General features: G+C 37.4%; 1 protein-coding gene across 1 annotated transcript in view; it reads left to right on the forward strand.

Annotated features, from left to right (window-relative positions):
* Nucleotides 1–18,546, forward strand: part of WWOX (WW domain containing oxidoreductase) — a 544,726-nt gene that overhangs the window by 135,301 nt on the left and 390,879 nt on the right. Inside the window, exons 3-4 of the mRNA XM_009332322.1 lie at nt 1,144–1,329; nt 4,977–5,241. Coding sequence (XP_009330597.1) covers nt 1,144–1,329; nt 4,977–5,241 — 451 coding nt within the window. The remainder of the gene's footprint in view (nt 1–1,143; nt 1,330–4,976; nt 5,242–18,546) is intronic.

The raw sequence follows: 18,546 nt of genomic DNA on the forward strand, positions 1-18,546 counted from the left end.
CGAAGCTGGTGAAGGGTCTGGAGAACAAGCCTTATGAGGAGCGGCTGAGGGAACTGGGGTTGTTTAGCCTGGAGAGAAGGAGGCTCAGGGGAGACCTTATTGCGCTCTACAACTACCTGAAAGGAGGCTGTAGCGAGGTGGGTGTTGGTCTCTTCTCCCAAGTAACTGGGGAAAAGGGAAGTGGTTGAGTCACCATCCCTGGAGGTATTGAAAAGATGTGTAGATGTGGTGCTTAGGGACATGGTTTAGTGGTGGACTTGGCAGTGCTGGATTAACGGTTGGACTGGATGATCTTAAAGGTCTTTTCCAACCTAAATGATTCTGTGATTCTATGATTCTATAAAAACAAAAATTAAAACACCACCTCCTTCTCCCTCCTCCCCCTCTGCCCTTTCCCCAGGCTCAACTTCACTCCTTCATCCCACCTCCTCTACCTCCCCCCTACCCTGAGCAGCGCAGGAGGATGGGGAGTTGTGGTCAGTACGCAACAGCTCCTCTCTGCTGCTCCTTCCTCCAACAAAAATTAAAACACCACCTCCTTCTCCCTCCTCCCCCTCTGCCCTTTCCCCAGGCTCAACTTCACTCCTTCATCCCACCTCCTCTACCTCCCCCCTACCCTGAGCAGCGCAGGAGGATGGGGAGTTGTGGTCAGTACGCAACAGCTCCTCTCTGCTGCTCCTTCCTCCTCACGCTTTTCCTCTGCTGCAGCATTGGGTCCTCTCCACAGGCTGCAGCCCTTCAGGATACACCTGCCCCAGAGTGGGCTCTCCCTGGGCTGCAGGAAAATCCTCCTCCTTCTCTCACCATGCTGTTCACGCTGCTGTGTTCCACGTTTTTTCCCCTCGCTCCTCTGCTGCATGGCATCTTGCCCTTTCTTAAATATGCTTTCCCAGAGGTGCCACCAGCGTTGCTGAGGGGCTCAGCTCTGCCCTGTGGTGGGCCGCTGCAGAACAGGCTGGAACCGCCTGTCCAACACGGGGCAGCTCCTCACAGAAACCACCCTGCAGCCACGCCGCTGCCAAAGCCTTCACACCTACACCCGAGACACACCTTGCCCCAGTTCACACAGGAATGCAATTACATGTATTTCAGTGAGATGCCTTTTTCCTGATTTGATTTTATTCAATACTTCTGATTATTCAGGCCTCTTCACATCCTGATCTGCAATGCTGCCGTGTTTGGTGCTCCCTGGTGCTTGACGGAGGATGACCTGGAGTCCACCTTCCAGGTGAACCACTTGGGACATTTCTATCTTGTCCAGCTTCTGGAAGACGTTTTACGCCGCTCATCTCCTGCTAGGGTTGTGATAGTGTCCTCTGAGTCACACAGGTTGGTGAACGTTACCTTTGATTTAGCTGAAATCTGCAATCCTTAGGGCATAAAACAGTTATGGCAGAACTGCAAAAGTTTTTGAAAATGAAAGGCCTTGCTCTAAAGCATTTGCATTTGAATAATCTTTTTAAAAATAGAAGCATTACTAATGCCTGTGGATGTTACTGGATTTGGCTCTGTTGCTGGATGAAGTGTGTTCTAGTTTTATAACAGTATGTAGGTATTTTTTGATCATTCTTTGTACAAATGCAGATTTTTGCCGCATTTCAGACCACTCATTGATTTTGCGAGGAGATGGAATAGTAATTGATTAAATCTGAACGACATGACCTATATTGATTTGTCATTCAACAACTTCAACATCTTACCAAGAAGAATGTGCAGTTATTTTAGCAGGAGAAACAATGCAATTAAAAACTGCTAGATGAAATCCAATTGTTTTATAATGAGAAATTAGGGAATTCAATGCAGACATTAGCTGTATAATTGTAAAATGGGAAGTAGTGTAGTTAATACGTATTAGAAACCTGACCATGCCTCTTTTGGTGAATTTTTTAATTAAGATGTTAGACGCTCGTCTCTTCTACTGCCAGGAGAAGTACAGTTGGCAAAAAAGACATTGATGAGGTTTGCCTTATTTCAGGCATACTTGTGGTGTTTGTGTTAATAACTGAAAAGATGGATTTGATTTAAATAAAGTTCCTTATGCAAAATGCATGCCCCAGTTCTGAATTTTAGTGGGCACAAACCACTTACTGCCTTCTGATTTAGTTCAGGGACTGCAGGATTAGACCTATAATGTCTAGCTTTAAACATTACTGTTGATTTCTATTTCACTTTTGGTCATGTGTAACAGCTCTAGCAAACCAAAAGGAAGAATGTGTGAGTGCTTTTTTTTTTTTTTTTCCCCTCCCTCATATTTCTGAAATGTTTTAGTGACCCAGAATGAAGCTTATTTTTTTAATCATGTTTCCATAAAATATAACCCCAGGGACCTGGCAGAGAGAGACCAGCCAAGGGTCAGGCTGAAACCTTTATCACTTCCAAACACAGGGGCTTATGGTATAAATGACACACTGCAGATAGATTTACTTTTACCATTTTAAATTTATGATGGCTGAAATGAAAGGAAGCAATAGAAAATGCCAGTAATAATCCTCCCTGGTGTTAAAAGACATGAAATGTCTAGTAATTAGGTGGTAACAAAATCTGGACATCCTTATCTTTGCAAATCACACCAGGTTTGTGAAAGCAAGTAGCAGAGTCCTGTTAGGAGTGAGGGAGGCTACTGCGGGGCAGGCAAGATAGCTCTAGAAATAAATCTGCCAACTCCAATCACTTGCCAGATGTGGAGGGCACAACGGGATATGTATAAATGAGCTGTTATTTAATGGGAGATTATGTTGAATTGTCAGCTGCTTGTTCCCCTTTGTAAGTTTGTATCTCTGATAGTATTTTAAATGACATCTTTGTTTTTCACTGTATTAAGCGCTACGTGTAACTAGAGCTCAAATCTCTGGACATCTTTGTGTTTTCGAAAACATTTTTTAAAGTGCTCATTGCTAACTCAGTAAGATCAGCCAAGGTTTATAGAAGCCTATCAAAAAATAAGTAACAGTATATGTTTGAATAAAGTAATAAATGCAACTAGTAAATTTCCCTTTTTCTAAGGAGTCCAATTCATGCATTATGGCATATCTTAACACTTAAACTGTTCATTGTAAATAACTGTGCTTTTTCCCCCCAGTCTGTTTAATGGCAAGAAGTTGATGTAAGGAGTTAGTTTAGACATTAGGTATTATTGGGTAGTAGTACTTTCTGACCTACTTGAGAACTCTGAGCCTTAAACTGTGTTGTAAAACAGAAGTGTTGGTATCTAATTACTTCCATAAACTTTGGCTGGATCTTTTCGCTGGAGTCAAGACCCCCTGTTAGGGGAAAGATAAAGTCCCGTGTTTGCAGAAAATATTATACTAGACTGCTCCAAGGCAAAATATTTGTTTGCCTCTCTGGTTCTTCGTTCGTTTCTAGTTACTTCTATGGATTCAGCATAAATGAAAATTCTGTTTAAATTAAGCTTTTGGATACTTCAAGCACATCATATTAAAATCAGAATAATAAGTAGGTTGACTTTCCTCTGTCTTTATTTCTGTGTTGTTAATTTGATTGTACAGCCCTTATCCTACTGAATTCAATGAGATTGCCGACATAAGTACGATTGACTCACATAAGCACACTTGCAGGACTGGCTCAAAATATGCCACCGTGTTTCCGTTATACAGTATACACAAAGTATTTTATTTATAGATTATTTTTGGTGTCATAAATGATTACTTGAGGAATGAATATAGGAAATTCCTCCCAGAATAGTCCTCTTAATTTCAGAAATGTATTTTATCTGATCGAAAACTATGAAAGAGAAATTTTGTTGTTGAAACTGAAGGGCTAATTCTGCAAGATACAGAACATCCTGGATTCCTCTTGAGTTCAAATACTGTAGTTGCTTTTCTCTGAGTGTATTATAATTCTGCTCACAGAATGAATGTAGAAATTCCAGCTGATCTCTTCATTTCTGGGCATGAGATGCAAAATTAGTAAAGATATTTTAAAACATTTTTCTAGTGTGTACTATAATTATGTTTATCCCTGTACTCCCCAGCTGATTCTGAAAACTCTGAGTATTAAAAAGAGCTTGCTAAATCCTTTTTATTTTTAGTAGCTCTTCTGAATGAAACATAGATCTGTAACTAAATATAGTACTATTTTCTAATATTAAGATGCACCAGTAAATTGATAAATCAAATTGTAAGACTTGGGGGGGAAAATGCTATATGGAAACTTCCTTTTCTTCATCTAAATGTCTTTAGAACATTCACTACTTTGTTATTAAAAAAAAAAAAAAAAGGAAAGAAACAAACAGCTGGTGTTTAATGACTCTGTCAGACCCAATTAAAAAACATCAACTAGTTACTTTGATTTGTGTTCAGCCATGCCTTGGGTATACTTAAAAACATTATACTCTGCCAGAACTCATTTTGGCTTTGTTTACATTTATCTTTTAAACATATAAGCCTATTGATGGCAAGTTACCAAGGTTATAACCCCTTTATATTCATCAATTTTTAATCTAAAAAAGAGTCTAAGAGGCAGTGAGACTCATCCACAGTTACTTGAACACTTAAATGAAAGTGTGCAGTACGTGAACACTGGATGAAATAATCAAGGGAAGGGAAGAAGGGGAAATGAAAGGATGCTGGTTTTCTGTGCTTCTAATGCAGAGTTATTTTATCTTACATTATTTCCTCCAAGTTGATTGTGCTTTCATGGATCTATTGCAAAATCTTTTTTTGGATTTAAAATAAAGTGATTCATAAGTTACATACGATGCCTTTAAATCATTAAAGCCTTTTTGACTTGTTTTTATTTATCATTTGCTTTTGCTAATTATTCAATAATTTTACTGCCATATTATATGGAACTATTCCTTGGGTCTCAGGCAATTTCCAGTAGATGCCTTCAACTGCTAAATAAGCTGGTTTATGTTGGTTCTGGCCAAGTTCTACTCTGTTGTCTACATTTTATGTTCTTCTTAACGAGAGTGAAATTAACTCTGGCGTATCTAAGGCATATTTACTGTTTTTTAGATTTACAGAAATTAAAGACTCCTCTGGAAAACTTGATTTCAGCCTGCTTTCTCCATCTAAGAAGGACTATTGGGCTATGTTGGCCTACAATCGTTCCAAGCTTTGCAATATACTGTTCTCCAACGAGCTGAACCGACGCCTTTCTCCCCATGGGGTGACGTCTAATTCAGTCCATCCTGGAAATATGATTTACTCCTCCATTCATCGTAACTGGTGGGTGTATACCCTGCTGTTTACCTTGGCTCGACCTTTCACCAAATCCATGGTAAGTGAATGACTTACCGTATTTTACACATCTTCATTTTTCAAATCAGGGGAGTAAAGTTATAAAAATCCAGATGTATGTATCTGCTTTGACCTATTGCCTTTTATAACTATGACCCTGATTTTAATGACAAACATCGTGCCAAGGTAGCGCTGTAGAATAGGATTCTTCAGCCATTTTAGCTTAACTTTGTCAATCTTCAGTAAAGCTACCTTGCTAGATGGAGTGCATGACTTCATTGTTTGAATATATGATTTTCACTTGTGATTAAGGTAGTTGTACACCTTAGGTGTGGGATAGTTTAGAGTTATTTCTGTGCTCAGTATACATAAACCATCAAAAAAATTGCTTTGGTTTTTAAGTGGAATATGCTTGACTGCATTTTTTATGTAAACAGATGCCCTAGTTAGAAAAGATACTACAGACATTATCAATGGCTGAGGGAAAGTGCTTTCAGTAGTAAAAGTACCTTCATTCATATTTTAAAAAAAAACAACAACCCAACAATTTTCTGGATTCTTACAAAGCACTGAGGGCAATGGGTGTTTTCCCTTTGTCTCCATTGGACTTTGGACTGGGACCATGACATAATGAAAGGCTACTGAGCTCTTTCATAGCCAACATTGTGAGGTGTCATTATATAAGACTTCGCAGCATCTCCAGGGCTTGGGGGGGTTACTCTTACCCCTTGAACCTCTGACCCAGGTTATTTATAAAGAGTCCAAAGTCTTTTTTTAGGCAGAGGATGACTTTTACTTTATTGAGAAGTGGCTTCCTTTAACCTTATTGACTGTTTCTCATCCCTTATTCACTGACAAAGAAGGGTATTCCCAAAAGGGGGGCAGGGAGAGGGAGTCTCCCTTGAATGTTTGCAGCTACAAATCAGGGAAATGAAAGGATTCATACCCCTGCAGAACTCATCTAGCCATGGCAATTTGTTCAAGCCCAAACCAGGGCCCTTTTACAGAAGACTTCACAACTGACAGGAGCGGTTTTGGTGTAATGTAACTTACTGTCTCCCTGAGCTTGTGATACAGACCAGATTAATTGGTTTTATTTGAAAAAGAGCAGAGAAGGAATTGTTGAGGCAGGGGGTCCATCCTTAAGTAGCTTAATCTACCGCATAACCTATAGTAGCTGAGCAAATCGGTGGTTGAACTTGTATGTATAGCTGCAAAAAAAATTTGCTTGTAAATTGAGATAATGAAATTAATCTTAATTTGTACTGGGTTAATGTAAGTGGAAAACACATCTTATAGTGTTTAAAACTCTGCTTACATGTCCAAAAATGAACAGCTTCTTGAACAATACTGGATCTTCAGTAAGACCCGTGGAGCAAAAATACAAACACTCTAGTGTGGTGCACTGACAGTGTGCCACTGACTCTAGTGTGTCAGTCAGGAGAGTCTTCACACCCCTAACCTCTGCCTGCAGTTTGCAGCCTGTACATATGCAAAACCTGTTTATGTCCATGAGATTGTTAAGTGAGCATTCTGGCACCTTGGGACAAGTAATTATACCTTTCAACAGCATGTTTTTTGACCAAGACCTTTAAAACCATGCCTCTGCTGTGTTAGGGATAGTTTATAAAACAAATTCTTGACGTTCTCCTGAGAATGGGTAAGTGAATGTTATCAACGTCCTGTGAAAAGGATCCAGTCTGTGGAACTTTTATGAATTGTTAGCTTTATTTGCTCTGACATATTTTCACAAAGGAACCTTTTGTGTTTGTTGCTCAGATAATCTCATCCTCTAAGGAAAAAAAAAAAACCACTGGCGTTCATTTTAATTCTTTAAAATAATTGATAGATTTTTTTTTAATAGTATCTATTTATTTATGGGTAGTACATAAAAGAGAATACAAAATATAGTACAGAAAATATCACTACTGAATAATAGTGCACTCTAGTCCAAGCCTAATCACTTCAGTAAGTCCTTCTGTGTTTGTATGTATTCCACTGAGGTTATTTGAATATTATGACGGAGGCTATGGGTTGAGTGTAAGCATCAGTTTATAACTCATATTCTGGTACGAATTGTTATGTTCCCCTGAACCTTACCAATGTTTCGATTGCCAGTAAAACTAGAAAAGTGCCCCTTCCTGGGTATGGAAACAAGCTAAGCTGAAATTCTCAACATCATCAGCGTAAGAGTTTTTCTATTTTATGATTTGTAGGGAGCGAATCATAAAATCATAGAATAGTTTGGGTTGGAAGGGACCTCTAGAGGTCATCTAGTCCAACCTCCCTGCTGTAGGGGGTTGATCTGCTGCTTCTCCTTTTTTAGGGATTGTGCTGTCACCAACCTGGAATAGACTTTGTTGAGGATCTTTTTGTGGGCTTCCTCTCAGGATTTCTGTGGCAGCTCACCCCAGAGTTTAGATGAGTGTTTTGGTCAGAATACTGGGTGCCTATCTTAAAGCTTAAAGCTGCAGTCCCAAGGTTCTGAACTGTACGTTCCTGTGTTTTGCAAGGATGTCTGCATTGCACAATGCAGCATGATGCAGCAGCATTTAAAGTAGTTGCAGCTGAGCTGGGTCCATAGCTGGAATTGAGAGATCCGTGCCAAGGTTGTGTGGAGAGGTAAGGTTTATCAGTTCAGGCAGGGTGCCATGCAGATATGCCTGTACCAGTTTTGATCTCTGAGGCAGTAGCTTTAACTGCTGCAGCATTGTGGTATGTGGAGAGCCTAATCCTTCTGGAGCCACTTTAAAGCTCTCTACAACGTTTTGCACCATAGAGGTTCCTGGAGTCTGTATAGATACATGCACATATATGCGTATATATATACACACACAGACTGCAGCTGCACATACCTGATTCTAACTGGGGCCTTTTTGTATTACTGTAGTAAAAGCTGTTAATAAAAAATAATTACATCTTTAATTTGTATTTCACAAAGATAGGCTTACTAGATGTTCTGAGAGTGGTGGATAGCTCAGAATAACACTCATAGTTTCAGCTCTTTTGGAAACGTTGAAGCTAGATGCAGGAGAAAATTAGAAAATACGTTTGTTTCCCTACTAGTTTTTTCCAGAACAGTATAATTCTTACGTTTTGTCCTGACTGCAAGTTGCTACTGAGAAATTAGTCTTCACGCCTTTGACTTAGTTGTCATCATTTTCTGTGGTACTTATAAAATCATCTATTTAAAGTTTACTTACTAGAAATCGTAACAGTTTAGTAATTATTTTGTTTTGTTTCCAACAATGAAGAAATACACATTGTGTATCTGAAATATATATATTTTAATGTAGTTGTTCAGTTCTTGAAAGTTAAATAGCTCCACTTTGGTTGATGATGATGTAATATTTTCTTCAGAAATGTACATTATTGCATACTGTGAATTGTCATTTTGGGGAGAGGTCATGCAGCCTCTGGCGCATGGTACTTGGGATATTCAGCATGACAGAATTTAGCTTAGGAAACACTGCTGGTGGCTGCTCAGTTTTAGCTGATTCCCTGAAGCACTGAGAATCAGTATTCTAATATCACACTCTTACTTACCTGTTTTCTGTTACTTGCTGCGACTACGGTGACTTAATTTCAGTAATTAGGACACTTTATGAAGTCAGACTATTTTAAGTTTCTGCTTAAAGAAAACGTTTGCAGATCACTTAGAATCTGGTTTTCCTAAAAGAACAAACATACTTAGATAGGGTTTGTCTGTCTTTCAAGTGTGAGGCTTTTAGAGGCATAATTTTATTTGTTCTGTAAATGGTCATACCTTACTGCAAGAAGAAATGCAACTTCACATTTTCCAAACCTGTTTTATGAGTGACTACAGCATAAAAATTATGGTTTGTTTTTCCTTGTTATAGTGAACTCTTCCGTTGAATCACAGAGAGTTGTCTGGTCAGCTTTTGAAACATAACACAATATTTAGATCACTGATGGTTATAGGTATACAGGAAGTACTTTTGTTAAGTAGAGCACTGGAAACTGAAAGACTATTCCTTTTTTCCCACCCACCTCTTTCAAGTTCTACAAGGATTTGCTAGACAGAAATGGAGAACAAGTATTTTTTTGTTGAAAGCAATAGTTGCAAATAAATTACCATTTTATTATTGTAGTAACTGTAGCTCTACTAATGTTCAAAGGGCCTCTCTTTTACTTACCACTTTACCTACCATAGTTACTCAGTAAATTGAAGAAGCTTATAATATAATTAAATGTAAATTGAAACAAGTGGCCACTGTAAATAACAGATTGGAAGAGAAGCTCTGAAAGTAACTGTGTAGGCCACACATATGCTTAGCTGGTTTGATCTAAGGCTTTAGGGTTTTGTTTCCTTGGGCTTTTTTTTCTATTTCCCCCCCAACCCCCCTTTGTGCTCCTTTGCTCTCTTTTTCTCCTTCTCTCTCCCCCTGCTCTCTCCTTTTCTCTCTCTTCTTGAAAGTTGGCTCAAGAACAGTTTGACTGAGTTGTTTCTTTTGTTTAAAATTAATGCTAGTCATTCAGAACCCATCTGATTTGTTACTAGTTACACACAAGATTAAAATTAAATACATTTATTGTAAGTTTTGAGCTTAAACTGAGTATATTCTCTAGTGTCACCCCCAGATGATTTTGTGAGTGTACAATGGCATATAAAATTAGAAGCAGAGTGCCGTTATCACACACTTGTGATAGTCTTACATAGAACCAAATATTTTTGTTGGCAGGTAACAGAGCAGAAAGAATATCATGTGTTAGAGTAGCAAGAGCTTAACAGATGTTTCAGTGAACTGAATTTTCAAATCCTTTTACATTAAGAAATGGCTAGGGTTTGTAGAAGTTCTGAGACTATTGGGTTACATTTCCTGTTGCAGCGCAAAGCCAGCCATTGTGCTAGAGTTTTAGCAGATGTGTTACCCCCTCTTAATGGTTGGGAATAAAACATTGGTTCTGTTGCTGAGATATAAATTAAAACTAGAAGAGCTCAACCTGTCAACTTTAAACAGCCAATTAGCTGCAGGAAGACCATTCTGCCCCTAATTTTTCACTGTGTAAGAGACTGATACTTGAACTGCTCTGCGATTTCTCCCTCCTCCCCCAAAGATAGTAGCTTTTCAGAAATGGATTTTGTATTTAAAGTATTTGCTATTGAGAATTATAAGGAATATTTTTAAGGGCCCCGAAGTCTTCTGCATGTCTTAGTTTTACATAAAACAATCAATTCTTGTCATTCTGATATTATCCCAGGAGTGTTTTAGGCAGTCGGCATGTATTGCAACGCTCATATGGGCAGGAGGAAACCCCTGTGCCTACAACTGCTTCACTGGTTTTACTTTTGCCATACATTGGAAGTGTCTAAATTTAAATTTCATGTGACGATTTGCGCTCACGCCTAACATCAACTCAGAAATGCTATTCTGGCAAGAAATGAATCTGTATCTAGGATTCAGATAGGAGTGACTTGCTTCTACCTAATGATCACATCTGTTTGCTTTTGATAGAAGCCTAAAAGAGGCCCTGCAGTCTCATCATCTCTTCTCTTTCTCCCCTGTTCTTTGCTAAAGAAGCTGGAATAAACCTTAGAGCTGGGGATAGTATTCCTTCCTTAAGTAAACATTTTTTGCTGTCCAAAGATCTGTGTGGGCTGTGTTGAGTTGATGTTGGCTTCCATTACCGAATTCACAGTTCAGGCCAAATTCTGCCCTCAGCTGTGCATGTTCAAGTCCAAGAGCAGTCATGGGCAGGGTGGGTATGTGCGTGTTTCAGAGTAGAATTTGGCCTGTATTTCCTCCCTAAGACATTCCTGAAAAGGCACTGGGGTTTCTTGAAAAGCAGCAGGCAGTCCTTTTTGAAAAGAGCCTCAGAGTTTAGATTTGATCAAAATGGCAGTTTCTTTTCTCAAATTGAGTTTTGGGCAGGAAGTGAAAGAGGAAGGGAGAGTGAAAGGGGACTAACTATCTACTGAATATTAGCAGTTGTTGTAGAGAGTGTATATATCACATAGGCAATTCTCCTGTTTTATGGATTAATGCCTAAAGTGTAAATGTTAAAGAGATGCTTAGCAGCAGCTGTCTTTTTTAACATACAGGTTTGTGAACTGTACCTCTAGTAACATGGAAGGACAGTTATTTTTTTGAACCCTGATAGCATATGCTTCCTTTCAGAATACTGTTATTTAAAATATACTGAATTGGGTAAAAGGAAAGAAGGCATATGTGGAAGAATATTTTGACTGGTGGTAATAGGATGGTAAAGAAATGCCTCCAAAGTAGTTGTTAATCATTTTGGAAGGATGGTGCAAAAATTCTTCTATACACTTAGAATTTCTGTGTCCTATCTAGTAATAAAATGTAATATAAGCTAGTTTATTATCAAACTTACATTTAACTGATACATATTTTAACTTCCTGCTAAAATAAATGTAGCATGAAATATGAGGGCAAATTAAATCCATCCCCCATAACCTACACCACAGGAATGGAAAGTCTTTATGAAAGCCTGTCCATGTGCCAAACAGAACAGCTCAGGGTCTCAGCGTGCAGAGCGGTGCTCGGGGGGGAGCAATGGCCATGGAATTTGCTGTGTCCAACACACCCCCATAGCTGTTTGTGGAGCAGCGCTGCTATGTCCTATAGTTTTGTGGAGGAAGTAAGGAATTTCTTTTTCTCCCCCTAGATCCTTGCAGAATTTCAGAATACCCTGCCAAGTATGTGGGCTGCAAGGCAGGGAAACATTTGGTCCATAACGTTTTATATTACATGTAATTAAATTAGAATTTGAAATTAAAAAGCGTATTTCCCTATTTTTCAGCCTGAAAAAGCTTTCTTGGGTTAGAAAGCGATATATACACCTTGTGGAATGTCTGCATACAGGTCTGAATTGCCTACAAATGCTAATCTTCTACTAACTTATTGTCTCCTGCCTGAACTCTGAAAAAGATTGGCCTCATAGGTAGTTAACAGCATAGAACAGTATGTGTCTTTCTGAAACTTGCAGAAAGTCAGTCTTGCATTCAGTTATTTTCATTTCTTGACTCAGATTGTTACACCGTGTAGAAACTGACCTTCCTATTGAATAATGGGGGGGTATTGGATTTGCGGGTATAAACTGCATTACAAATGAAATGATGAGTCTTAACAAAAGGTTTTAAGAGTAAATCCATTTTATTTTTGCACTCTGGTATGATGTAGCCATAATTTATTTCTTGCCTGAAAGTCCCAGACTTTCCTTCACCGTACTTTTCTCCTGTGTTCTTTTGCAGTCCTCCAAAGAAGATTTCAAGTTCCTGTTTTTTCCTTATTCTTATTTCTTCTCTTTTACTCACCATCACTTGCACAGCTAAACTGCAGCTGAAGTGCCATGGTGTCTCTGAGGTGTTACGCCGCATTGATCTGCTCAGAATGTATTTGAGAAACCATAAGGAAGGAAATTTCTGTTGCATTACGAGTGTTGAGGTGCTTGGGTGACAGGCAAGATGTTGCAGTCTGACAGAAAGAGCTGAACAGGATATTTAGCCTTTTTTTGTCCCTTTACCTTTGGTTTTTTATGTCATTACTATACTCGCTATTAGGAATTTGCCTCATCTTTGTGGTAGTGTTCTTAAGATCTTTCTCATACCGAAACATCATCATTTGTTTTATTTGCTGCAAAAATTGATTATCTACTGCAATAACCGAAAACAAGTAAGGTATCGATTTTCCATGGGCAAAGATGACTAAAATTTAGAGCTCTGAGTTTGAAGAGACTGTAAAAAAAGATTTTTTAATGTGCTTAGGTAGTGAAATTCAGTACTTTCAAAATGCTTGAATTCTGAGGTTCTGAGGGTTTTTTGATTTTTGCGTTTGCATTTATTTTGCATATTGCTGTATGGGTATTCTTTGTTTCACTGTCAAGTATTACAGAGAGATGTGGAAGTAGGATGAAAATTTAAAGTTTGTGGGGAAAAAAAGGGTTCTCCTTATGGGAGTCTGTAATTTCACAGTGCTCTGTGAAAAAATATTTTCATGTTTTTATTCTGTTTTGTCAGGGAAGAAAATAGCTAATAGCAGCACTAGATAATATTCTGGATTTATATGTACAACCTTTTGGCCTCCCTTCCTTCTCCTGACTGATTAGAAATATGTTCTTCTCTCTCAAAAGTGGGTGTATGCTACTTTGCCACATAGCTATAATGTTAAAACTCTGGTTATGGACAGGTTTGTGACACTTCTGGTTTTAAGGCCACAGAAAGAAAAGATTTCTTGTGTAGTTTACATAAATATAATATTTTTTGACAAGCGTTGCTAAGAAAACAGCAAAACATTTATCATACAGCTTTGTTAAAAATAAAAGATTGGGAAAGAGAATGTAAGGGAAAATACACAGTGAGGAACTTTTCTGAATGTATTACATACTTGAGTTGTATAAACCAAAAAATAAATTTGTGTGTTCGTATTCTTTTCTATCTTTAGCTAACAACAGTAACTTTTGCTGGGAATAATCTAGGTTAAAATTTAGTGATTTCCTGTATAAACAGGGAAGTGAACTTAAATGTCTTGAAGATCTTTTTAAAAACTGAAACAGATTGCCTCTACTTTTTTTCATGCATTTATTTGGTGCTAATGCAAACATGGGGCTGTTAACTTAGGAAAATGGCAGCTATGGTCTAAAACAGTTTTATGATATGTGCTGGCCTAGGTGGTCTTAATGTATCTCCAAACTAAGGTAGTAATTCTTATCTTTGCTACTGGTCTTCCTTCACCCACTCTTAAACACTCTTCAGATTATGCTAGTATATTGTTATATTAATAATTTTAAGAAGGTCCCGTAGACAAAAGGGATTTTCATAGAAATAATTCTGTACTTTTTGCCTAACAAGGGTTTAATCTTTGATGACTTTGTAGCCTAACTAGCAGTGGAAATTGCTGGCTGAAATAACCATGCATTGCTGAAGACCGAATGCAAGTGTGCCCCAAAGTCCTCCGTTGCCTTTTGCTTTGTTGCAGAGCACTCTGGGTGCCCCTCGCTGCACCCCAGAGCCCTCCCGTTGCAGTTACTGTAGATGAGGTGACTCAACCCTGCCTGTGACCCCACAGTTTCTCATTTGTGTGCCGGAGCAAGGTCACTTAGACAGTTTGTTGTAAATAACACAGCAGGATCCAGACCTCCTTAGTTACCAGCTAGCACATATATCACAGGATTATTCATTTTCTTTAATAGCAAGAGTAATAGAGATAACATTTTTATGAATGAGTTAACTGTAATCAAAAGCAGAGTCAATGCACTGTAGTTCATTTATAATGATCCAATGATCTGTTGCTAGCATTCTAGAAAGATAGTCTCAAATACTCATAGTGATAAAACTTGAGTTTTTAGCTAGCAATGAGTTTCTAATCACTTTTATAAAAAAGTAGTCCCTAAAAACTCTTTTTAATTAATGATTTTTAACTTTTTGGACAGACATAGCTAGTATGCTGTACAGCTAGCAAGTAAATTAAGCACAGCCAAACACAAATTATACAAGACACTTCAGTTGAACCAAGTATTTTCAGCTGTTGAAATTACAGTGCTGTGAGTGATATGATCTGCGAAAAACAAATCCCATGTGGGTTAAGATGTAAGATGGCAAATCTGGGTTCCACTTCAAACTGTTGCCATCTGCCAAATATTAGAAGCTGTGACAAGACCTTAATGATGGAGGAGTGGGGGGTTGAACGAATGACTATAAGAAGTAATTGTGCTTCATTAGCGTGCTTTTCACTTTCTCAATTTTCTTCTCTTAAATCAAGTTTCTTACTGAGTTTAGAGTCCACGAACTGAATAATTTTTGACTATGATTTTTTTTTTTTAATGTAAATCTGCTGTTTATTCCTTAAATGATGAGGAATCAAATTCAAACTCCTCCTGTATCACTAAACTTTGAACTGAGGCCTTCTTGTCCATGTCACTTGATGTGGCAATCAGGCAATAGTGCCTCTCTTATTTCCTCGCAGTTCTTTCTTCCTTGTCTTTTATATGCACATATGTACCTGCTGATACTAAGCCTTCTAGATAGCTCTTTAGGATATAGAGCTGCTGATCCACACATCTAAAGTTCAGCAAAAGCAAGCTTTTTGGACAAAGTTTAGTTTTTGTTTCTTTGACCTCTAGAAGTTAAAATCCTATGCCCAAATTTAAAATGGTAAATGGTAAAAATAATGAAATTACATAATTGAACATTGTTAGCCCATGTCATTTTGTGAGCATAACTCACAGAGCAATATAAATTTTGCGCATTCTAGAACATGGTTTATCTTTCCTTACATTTTTTTGAAGTTGCTGTTTATGAATGGACAGATGTTCAGGAAACCCCAAGCTTTTATTGGCCGCATTTAGACTAGATGAAATATCAAATTGTTTAAAAAAGAATGCAGTGTAGAACCTATTTTATGGAACTATCATTTAAGTACTATTTCTTAATTGGGGGATGCAGTGCTTAGTTACATTAACGTTTCCCTAGAACTCCTTGGATATCTGAGATGATTTATCATAACATGGTCTTTTCATTTCTCTCTATATCATCTTTGAAGAGGTGCCATACCACTTTAAACAGTTCACCAATCAGTTTCATATGATGGATTCTCTTTAATCATTTACATTCAGAGAAAGTAAAATATTCCTTAGGAAGCCAAAGTAATCTAACAGAATGTATAGTGTTTGTGCAGCTGGATATCTTATTTATTTGAAGTTCTCAGGGAAATCTCTTCTGACTTTACAAAAAAGATGGAAGAGTAAACAGTAAGAGTGTCCAAGTAATCTGAGCTAGAAAGTCCCTTCTTTTAGAGCAAAGTCATTAAAAAAGTATATTTGCAAGGTCCAAAAATAATACAGTGTATCAAATGCAGAGTACTACATAATGTTTTTTCAGTATTCTCACTATTTTTACATATATATGTGTGTGTATGTACCTATCTATCTATATATATAAAAATGAAAAATATACTTGGGTTTTTTAGTATATTTAATATTCCTGGATAGGTGAACAAAATAAGAGTCTGTTTGCCTGAAAAAGTGATTCATCTGTTTGTTTTTTGCGTGTGACATATCATTCATCATCATGTTGGCATTCCCTGGACATGATAACTGCATAACTGAATTAACATTCCTAAAAACTTCCTTCCGGGAAAGCAATTGAAAATTTATGTGTATGTATAGAATATTCATATTTCTAGGCTTTTTGGGAGGTATCTCACTGTGATACTAATAGTGTTTCTAGTTCTTGTCAGTTCTTTATTCCAAAGTTTACTGTATATATAGGTATCTTTTTTTCTCCTGAGGAAAATGTGAGGGAACTTACTGGGTTGGGTTTGTTGGTATTGGGGGTTTTTTTGGTGTTACGGATATGAGTGTGGTAATTTTCTTTTTTCTAAAGGCAAGACTCAAAACTGCAGGATGTTCCTTGGCCAGCTTGGAGCATTGGCTAGATTCCCATGTGGAGGGAAATAGGTCTGTGGTTGATGAGACTGTCTTGGGGAGTGTGTTTAGTTTTTCCACTGGATATTTACTAGTATTTTGTAGTTCAGTAGCTTCCATTGTATATCACTCCCTGAGAGTTATTGAAAAAGCTAGAGTTAGATACTGTTCAAATCCTGAACTTCTTTCTACGGTAGTCCTAATTTTTCTACTGTTCCTGTGCCTTCTTTCTAGGTAAGAGTGTATGTGTTTCTAAGGAAAGGGAAAAAAGAGGGAATATATGTTTCAGAAAAATTAATGAAACCAAAAAGTTGTCCTTAATTTTATATAAGTTTTACTGCCAGTATCAGTGTGAGCTGATGTGCCCTTCTGCCTCCCCTCTTCCTTTTCTTAACCTACTTAGTCCTTAGGTCCATGGTTTCTCACCGTTCTCAAAAAAGAAGAAAGCGCAAATGTATGATTGTATGTTAAATACCTTGAAGATAATGTCTTGAAGAGTTGTTTTAAATGTTTATATGTTTCAAGAATTGTATTTAAGAATAGAGGAGGAAGATTTGGCAAAAAAGAACTTGCTCGAAGCCATTTGCCAGTTGAAATATTAAAATGGTTCCATGTTTTGTTACGTGTTATATGGCCTGAGTTTGTATAATTTACTTGTGATGAAGTCGCAGATTGTACTCATTCTCTTCAGGGGGAAAGTGAACATAATACTGAATTTATTGTGCTTAGTGCAGTGTAAAAATGCACAGCAAATGATGCAGTACTTATTAGTTTTGCAATAATCTGTACGAGGGTTTGTAATCAGAGAATTTCTGAATTTACTTAGCTTTTAAAGTTTCCTTTGAGACTTAAAATACTTGAGTCATTTGGATTTTCCAGTCTCTTTATTTTTCTGTTTCTAGGAAGTTGTTAGAGTAGTAGCATCAATCCTTTTTTAGCAAGGAGGATGACAGTAAATATAAACATCGTAGTCAAATTCCATCCATTATTTTAGTGACAACATGTTTTTGCAGTTATTAAATATCACTATGGATATAGCACCGTCTTCTGTGCATGCCAAAAAAAATCTATAGAAGTTATTTGAGCAGTTTTATTAATTGCAAAAGCATCACACTGAAGTGAGATAAAGATAGCAATGTTGGATGATACATCTTGTATAAAAGTAAAGTCATTTTTGAGATACAGAGAGAATTGTTTGTCTTAAAAACCAAGATCTACCTGTCCCAAATATGCAGGATTGATTTGCTAGTGCTGTGGATTTCCATCTCTTATAGCAGGACTGTCCTAAGAGTTGACATTTCCAAAAATGGAGTTCTCACACATGTGCTGCTTCTGTGGGTGGTACTTTCAACTTTAATGCATTTAAGATGGATATTGCTATTAATTCAGAAGAATGTTAAGCAGGCATAGGAGTTGAAACTTACTGTGAGCTTATTTTTAATGCGTGATCACACAGTTGCTAGTTTCTTTTGTTTCTAATAGATGACTGTGCATATACAAATGGCTGGTGAGACACCTAACTGGTTATGAAAGTATTTACTCAAGTGTTGAGTACCAAACTTTATATAAAAGGAACAGATTTGAAAATCCTTGTGCTGAACTGGCACATTGTTACTGATTTCTGTTTGAATGCAAAAAACATTGATGAACGTTTCAAGTTTACAAGCTAGAGCATAAGACTACTTGGAAATACTAGGATTAAAGTTTTCACTTGAATTTAACACACTTGAATGTAGGTGTTTTTCTTGGGGTTACCTTGTCTGTTACTGTAGTCTATTAATGAATGTAATTAGGGTTTTTTCATTTTTCTAGAAAATTAGAAACACTACTTCTTTCCCCTGAACAGCATTACTATTAAAATGTTGTCCTGAAATGTCAAACTTACATTATGATGAATACTACCAGTACAAGAAAACTAATTTAGCACTTCAAATAAAAC

The sequence above is a fragment of the Pygoscelis adeliae genome, unplaced genomic scaffold (assembly GCF_000699105.1).
Source record: "Pygoscelis adeliae isolate BGI_AS28 unplaced genomic scaffold, ASM69910v1 Scaffold18, whole genome shotgun sequence".
Classification (NCBI taxonomy): Eukaryota; Metazoa; Chordata; class Aves; order Sphenisciformes; family Spheniscidae; genus Pygoscelis; species Pygoscelis adeliae.